This window comes from Nyctereutes procyonoides, unplaced genomic scaffold, assembly GCF_905146905.1.
Source record: "Nyctereutes procyonoides isolate TBG_1078 unplaced genomic scaffold, NYPRO_anot_genome, whole genome shotgun sequence".
Classification (NCBI taxonomy): Eukaryota; Metazoa; Chordata; class Mammalia; order Carnivora; family Canidae; genus Nyctereutes; species Nyctereutes procyonoides.
The window spans coordinates 17103892-17111406 of NW_026575155.1; the positions used below are offsets into that span (position 1 = coordinate 17103892).

The 7515-nt window shown below is 63.2% G+C and overlaps 1 protein-coding gene across 2 annotated transcripts in view; it reads left to right on the forward strand.

The window, feature by feature from the left end:
- SLX9 (SLX9 ribosome biogenesis factor) overlaps positions 1-7301 on the forward strand; it is a 33727-nt gene extending 26426 nt beyond the window's left edge. Inside the window, exons 4-6 of one of the 2 annotated variants that reach the window (XM_055313667.1) lie at positions 270-420; positions 4692-4760; positions 5935-7301. In XM_055313667.1, coding sequence (XP_055169642.1) covers positions 270-420; positions 4692-4760; positions 5935-6058 — 344 coding nt within the window. In that variant the 3' untranslated portion in view covers positions 6059-7301. The remainder of the gene's footprint in view (positions 1-269; positions 421-4691; positions 4761-5934) is intronic. The other variant, XM_055313668.1, reaches the window with a different exon arrangement.
- The last annotated feature ends 214 nt before the right edge of the window (positions 7302-7515 follow it).

Here is a 7515-nt window from a genome sequence, read left to right on the forward strand (position 1 = left end):
TGTGTCTCAGGACAGACTTGGGGGGCACAGGAGAGCATGACCCCACCACCCAGGGACTCTTTGTTCACCCTGTCCTCCCCTCGCCCGCCTGCCCAGAGCATGGGGCCTCAAGAGAAGAGAAGGCCTCAGCGCCTGCAGCTCAGGCTCAGCACCCGCCCTCAGGACGGGCCTGCCTCCCCGCTTCCCAGGGCCCTGTAGGTGCCGCCAGGAGAGAACCGGGCCTGCTGGTCACTAACCCATTGCCCCTCCCGCCCCCTGCCCCACCTCAGAAATCGAAGCCATAAAGCTGGCTGAGCAGAAGCGCAAGGCGGAGCGGAGACGGAGGGCCACGGTGGTGGTGGGGGACCTGCAGCCCCTGAGAGACGCGCTCCCTGAGCTGCTGGAGCTGGAGGCTGCTGGCTGGCAGCCACGGACCAGAGGGTGAGTGTCCGTCTGGGGCTGCCTGGGGAGTGCAGGCCAGGGAGCCCGAGAAGCAGCAGCTGGGGCAGGTGTAGGGGGGAGGCAGAGGCCACAGAGGTGCCTCACCTGCGTGTCGATGCTTCTGTGGGCAGGCACTGTGGTGACGGCGTCCTGGGGCTGGAGCCCTGGGGCCTGGCCGGCATGTTGGTGAGGGGCGCCTGTCGGCCTTCTCCGGTGGGGGCCTCGGAGCAGCGTAGCCGGGGGTGGAGGTGGGGGACCTTGCAGGGGCGCCGTCCAGCACTGCTGCTGGGCTTCATTCCCTCGGCCCCACTGCTTCACTCCCAGGGGCACAGCCCGCACCGTGCCTGCTAGCTGTGGCCCCCCCACCCAGAAGCACGCATTCCTGTGGCGCTTCCTGCCTCCCCGGACATGCGTGCTGGAGAAGAGCCAGTCCTTCTGCTGTCCCTCCCGTGTCTCGTCGCAGGCTGGGGGGTGGGGGTGTCAGGCGAACTGCTCAGGGCCACGTGGCCCTGGAGCCAGAAGACCCCAGGCCAGCTCCCGGGATGGAAGCACCCAGAACCATTGGTCTGGACAAGGAGTCCAGGAGTGGCCGTCACAGTGCAGATTGGTGATGGAGCAGAGCCTGAGATGCAAATTCCCCTCGGTGCTTGATAAAACATGTGACCCCGGTCAAGTGTCTTTCCCCAGTTTTCAGTTTTCTCATCTGAAAAATGTGCTCGGGGCTCCCAGAGGGGAGAAGCGCTGTGTAAGCACCCGGCCCGCAGCCCGAGCAGGAATGTGGGTGTCCTCGAGGAGCCGGGCGGCTGGGCTGGGCTGTGCTGGAGGTCGCTCCCGCTCCCCGGGTACGTGAAGGTCCCCGGCTGGTCTCCTGCTCACTGTCCCTCCTCAAGTGTGTCTTGGCACTGGGGAGCTGTTGGTTTGAATAAATATTATTTTAGAACAGCTTTAGATTTACAGAGAAATGGTAAGAGAGGACACTGAGCGTTCCCACGTCCCTGACGCCCAGCTTAAGGAACTGGTGTTGGTACGTAAGTAACGGTGAGGGGATAACGCCCATAGGTTGTTCACGTTTCCTCAGTGACCCCTAATGTCCCTCTTCTGTCCAGCATCCCTCCAGGACACCACGGGACATTGGCCACGACCCTTTACATCCCCTCTGGGCCCTGACAGCTCTTCTGATGACCCTGAGTTTTGAGGGGCACCTGTGGGGCATTTGGGGAGCTGCCCCTCGGTGGGATTAGCACGATGGTTTCTCTGATGGGACTGGGTCCTGGGTGGTTGGGGGGGACGACCCCGGAGGGGGATTGCCCGGCCCATCCCACCCGGCCCAGGTGCGTGCCGTCCACACGACCTGTCGCTGATGTTGGCTGTGGTCACCTGGCGGAGGTGTGTCTGCCAGGCGTCCCCACTCCATGGTGCTCCCTCCCCTGCCCGCGCTGTCCCCTGGGGAAGGGCGTCACCGCGCACAGCCCACACCTGGGGAGTGGGGAGGTGGGCGCCGCTCCCCGGGGACGGAGCCGCTGTGCCCACATGGTGGGATCCTCCTCGGGAGGAGGAGGGTCAGTACTGTTTCTGCATCAGGCGGGACTGAGTCCCGTGTGGACGTCCATAGGGACGCGTGGATATTTATTCACTACCATGGGCTGTGATCCAGCACGCCTTCCCTCTGTGGCCAGGGCTGACCCCGCTCTGGCCCCCGGGAGCTCCTTCAGGCAGGCGCCGTGTCCCTCTGATGTGCCCACCGAGATGGGTGCTGGGTTTTGTTTTTGAGCACGTCCTTCCGTTCCAGCTCTCCAGGGGCTCCAGGCTCACCTTGGCCACTTCCTGCCCAGCCTAGAGTCAATGTGTCTGCAGGGAGCCCTGGTCCCTCCTGCTGCCAGAGGGAGGAAATCTGTGCGTGCGTGCACCCTGTGTGTTCCTGCAAAGTTACCAGAACAGTTTACAAGACCCTTCTCACTTTTTTTTAATATTAAGCATTAGCCACACCCACCGTGGGGCTCAAACCCACAACCCCGCTACCAGGAGTCCCATGCTTTGCCGACTGAGCCAGCCAGCCAGCCACGTGCATTTCTAACGCTGGCTCCAAATCTGGGGTCCCCAGGACCACTCTGAGTTTCAGTAATTGCCTAGGACTCAACACCCCCGGCTGAAGGGCCTGGGCTAACGTCAGCTGAGGGGGAGGCCTGTGGGGCAGGGAGCAGGAGGGTTCCAGATGCAGAGCTTCCAGCTGTCCTCTCCCCGTGGGTGCACCGTGACAATATGCAGGGACTGTTGCCAACCAGCAGTGCGCGCCAGCCCCTGTGTCTCCCGCCCCCGGTAGCTGGTAAAAGCATTGCCTTCGGTCCCTTTACTCCATTCCTGTGCCGCATCTCCCCGAGCTAACTGGAGCCCAACAGGGAGCCCTCAGCCCCATTTCTTAGAGCGGGGCCCCCATGCCATCACCTCTCACCCTTCAGCCCTGAGAGCAGGCCGGGCCTTCAGTGTTGTCACAGGAGGTGTTGGGTCCCCTTGGTGGCCTTCACCAGGGCAGGGTCCTTGGAGCCAGGGAGAAGCTTCTGTGCTTGAGGGTGCTTCACAGCAGAGGCTGACTGCAAAGCACACAGATTACAGAAGGCTCTGCTGACTGGGGTGTGTTGCCACCACTCCTCCAGGCAAGTCCTGGACTCAGGGTTGGACAGGAGCCACCTTGTGGCTCTGGATACCCAGACCTGAGTGCAGGGGTCACCAGTTACCTACTGGGACACGCTGACCAAGGCCGGGGGCCGCTCCAAGCCCGTTCCAAATCCATGAGGTGGCCTCACAGGGCAGTGGCTGCAGGGAGCCTGAGGCTCTGAGCCGTTAGAGCACGCCTTGGCACGGTGTGTCCCAGACCACTGGGTGGGCGCCGCACAGCACAGGTTGCATGCAGGGCTCCCGAGACCAGCCAACATGCAGGCACTGACGCTGCTCATCAGTGGAAGATTAGGTTCTCTAGGAAATCAGCCCTCTGAGCAGAAGAGCGTCAGGCGAAGGTCATCATGAGATCATGAGTTGGGGTGGGGAGCTTTGTGTAGCTGAGCCACTAGGCCGGCCACCCACTGGACCTCATATGGTCCTGGTGGCCTTAGCTGTGTCTCGAGGCTGCTGCCACTGATAAATAAAAATTGAAAAATCGAAAAACAAACAAACAAAAAGACTGCACTTGGCCCATTGGCACCGAGAGGATTCCCAGATGTGTCTACACTGATGCTCTGCTATCAGAGCTAGAGGGCCGTGGGGGGCTCAGTGGATTTTACCTTTTTATTTTTTAAAGATTTTTATTTATTTACTCATGAGAGACACAGAGAGAGGCAGAAACATAGGCAGAAGGAAAAGCAGGCTCCCCACAGCGAGGCCGACGCAGGACTCGATCCTGGGACCCTGGGGTCACGCCCTGGGCTGAGGGCAGATGCTCAGCCACTGAGCCACCCAGGTGCCCCTTACCTTTTTATTTTCTTTCTTTCTTTCTTCCTTTCTTCCTTTTCTTCCTTTTCTTCCTTTTCTTCCTTTCTTCCTTTTTTTCTTCCTTTCTTTCTTCCTTTTCTTCCTTTTCTTTTTTTAAGGGAGGAGGGGAGAGAGGGAGAGAGAATCCCAAGCAGACTCCCTGCTGAGCACAAAGCCCAACGTGGGGCTCGATCTCACAACCCTGAGATGACCTGAGCTAAAATCAAGAGTTAGACACTGAACTGACTGAGCCACCCAGATGCCCTGATTTTACTTTTTTCATAGGTTAGGGTGCAGAAGGGCGGATCCAAGGCCTGGGCTCCCTGACCTCCCGCAGTGTCCTGGGGATGCCAGCCGCTTCTGCCAGGGGCCTGCCGCAGGGTGGACACGGGGAGGGCAGCAGTGAGAGGAGCAGACCGGTGTGGCCTGGGGCTCAGGGTGACTCGGGAAAGGCCAGCTGCAGGCGGGGCATCTGAGGCGGGCCCCAGGATGCACGTGGCTCTGAGCGCAGAGGGCCGTCTGGGCAGGCCCGCGCTGAGCATGGGTGCCCAAGTCCGCGGGAGCAGTGGGGGCACGTGCGGGCTGTCTTGGGCCCACGAGACAGGTCTTTCATTCATATTTCAACAGAAACCATGAATAAAGGATGAGGGCTCCTGGTCTGGAGGCTAAATTTAGGTGTTGGCCTGGGGCTCTGGTTTTCTCGCCCTGGCAGCACGGACACGTGTGTGCCTCGGGGTGACGGCTCCGTGGGGAGGCAGGCTGCGCCGACTCCAGGGCGCCTGTGCCGACTTGCTTGTCTGTGTCCCCAGCAGGGTGAGCCGCAGGCCCCGGCCCGCCGAGTTCAGCCGCATGAGCGCTGCACAGAGGCTTCAGCTCCTGTGAGTAGCCCCCTCCCCCGTCCTCCCACCTCACCCCGGTGCTCTCTGGCCTCTGTCCCAAGTGCTTGGTCCACTCGGGCACCGTGGGCAGTGTGGCCAATGGCTCCTCTTGCTGGTGTGAGGCAGCCTGTTCATAGCTGGGCCAGGGAGCAGATGCTACCAGAACGAGCTGCCGGCTGTTGGGGATCACCCTTGGAGCCCAGAGCCCCCTGCATCCCGGGCGTTCCGGGTGTGGACCCCTGGCTCGGGCGGTCAGTCCAGTGGGCTCATTGTCCCTGCCAGCGGCCGAGGGCACGGGCCCCTGGAGGTCTGGCCTGGCCCCCCATCAAGTGCACACGGGTGCAGCACCGGCTTGGCTGCTCCCCACGCGCCCACGCCAGGGCCGTCCCTGCCTGTGCTTGTTCTGAAGCTGCCCCCCTGACGTTTCAGTGTGGAGGTCTCCTCCTGCAGGGCATCTGGCCAGGCTCCTGCAAACCTCGGGCTGGCTCCAGTGCTTCTGAGAGGTGGCCTGACTGTGGCGCCACCTGGGAGCTGGCTGGGCTTAGAGACCCGGGGGAGACGGGCAGCCAGCACTGCGGGCTCGGGGCGCAGGAGGAAGCCTCCAGGCCCCACGCGGGGCAGCCACTGCAGTGTCTGTCGGCACCCTTGGTGACAAGGGCCGGGTCGGTCCCGTGGGCTGCAGGGCTCCTGCCCTCCATTCCCGCAGCACCCCTGGTCTGGCAGCACTGCGGGTCCGCCTCCCCACGTCGATCAGGGGCCTCCTCTCTGAGTAGCAGCTCCACATCAAGGTGGGGCAGGGGGCGGAGGCCGAGAGCCCACCTCCTGGGGAGGCAGGGGTGCCAGTCCCCCCAGACCCACGGGTGGGCACGGTGGCTCCTGAGCCTGTGTGTGATCGGAGGAGGCCCCAGGGCGGCTGCTCTCTTCCTGCCCAGAGCGCTTGCTCAGCCCCCTGGGCCTGACCAGCAAGGCCGCTCCTGAGCCCTCTTCCTGCCTTGCCGCCTTCCTCACCCTCCCGCACCCCACCCCACCCCACCCCCGTGGTCAGCCCTGGCCTGGGCTGCCCGCCCTGAGGTCCTCAGGGGTGGGTTGGCCGAGGCGGGGCTGATGCTCATCCCCACCCACCCCCACGAGGGCTGTGGGGTTTGCTGACCTGCTCTGATCTCCGTTCTTTCAGTGAGGAAGAAAGTGCCCGTTTTCGGGAGCTGCTGGCCAATCCGACCTACAGGGCCAGCCCCCTGCTGGCCATCGGGCAGCGGCTGGCTCAGCAGATACAGCTGGACAGCGGCAGCCAGCTCTGAGTGGCTGTGACCCCGCCGGGAGGCGTGCCGTGAGCCCCAAGATCGCCCCTCGCAGGCCTTGCACCGAACCTGGTGCAACGAATAAAGGTGTGATCTCAGGCATCGGGGTGGGGGCAGTTCTCTGTGCCCCCCGCAGGCCCCTGCGCTTCCAGACTGCTCTGAGGCTTCTCCAGGTTGGCCAGCCAGGATGGCTGCCCGCGGTCCCCGGGCCCCCACAGCATCCAGCACCCAGCACTCGGGGCTGTGAGGACCCCCGCTGCTCCGCAGCCCTGAGATGCCGTCGTGTCGGGTTCTGTGGGAACCTGCTGCCCTCCCACTTCCCAGGGGCTCAAATGGGACACCTCGTGCTGTCCTGTCCTGCCCCGTGCCACCCTGGCCCTTCCCTCGCCGGGTCCCCTTTAGCTCCAAGCCTGTGTTGTTCCCCGCCTGTTCCTCTGACTCAAGTGGACAGGGCCCGGTTGTCCACAGTCCGAGGCTGGGAGCCAGCCTGGTCCCACCTGGGGCCACATGGCTGACCTGCAAGCGAGATGACTGTGTGCTAGAAGCCTGGGCTTTGGAGGCCAGACTGCAGGAACACTGACGGAAAGCCTCAGTTTGAGGATGTGGAGGGGGCTCCTTCTCCCGGCCCCACAGGCCGAGGCTTGTCCAGGGGGTGGGAGCTGGGAGTGCTGCGTGGGGACTCCTTGCCCGCATCCTGCAGGGTTGGTGGTGGTGGTGTGTGGCCCAGGGGTCTGGGCACCCCTACGCGGCTGTGGGGGGTGGGCTCCAGCCTTGGGTGCTGTGTCTGTGCGTTCAGGCGCCAGGCACTAGGCTTTGTGGCTCAGCGGCGTGGGCCCAGGTATGTCCTCCCCCTCCGTGGCCAGCGTGCTCACGATTCACGGACACCTGAGCAGCGCCCTCCTCCAAGGCCGTTTGGGAACCGGCGGCTGAACGGAATCCAAGCCCGTGCCCCACCCCTCCTTGGGCATCCCGGGCCCCTTCTCTGCACAAGAGCACACAATGTGGGCACTTTCCAGGCACGGGACGCAGACAGGGACAGATGTGACCGTGAGGCTGCAGGTGGGAGCCTGAATCCCCTCGGCCAGAGGGCAGCACGGCCCTCCAGCCAGGACCGCCAGCCCCTAAGCGACGGGTCGTTCTTGTTCTCCGCACAGAACTCGGTTCTCTAGACGGGAGATCAGCTGCTTACAAAATGATATTTGTGACGAACTGATTTTTGCAATAAAATAAGTGCTGGGAGAAACAGTGGGGTGCGGGCGCCGTGGCGTTTCTCCATCACGCTTGTCTGTCTGAGTTTGGGGATGATGACTGAGGCCGTATGTGGTGTCCTGAGGGGCCTCCAGCAGCTCCAGTGTGACGACGGCCGGCGTGCTCCCCTCACTGTGCTCTCGGCTGCCCAGGAGCGCGTGTGCTGTGGGAAGGGGAGAGGCCGGCCCAGGGTGGGCGGGTTCCCCGCG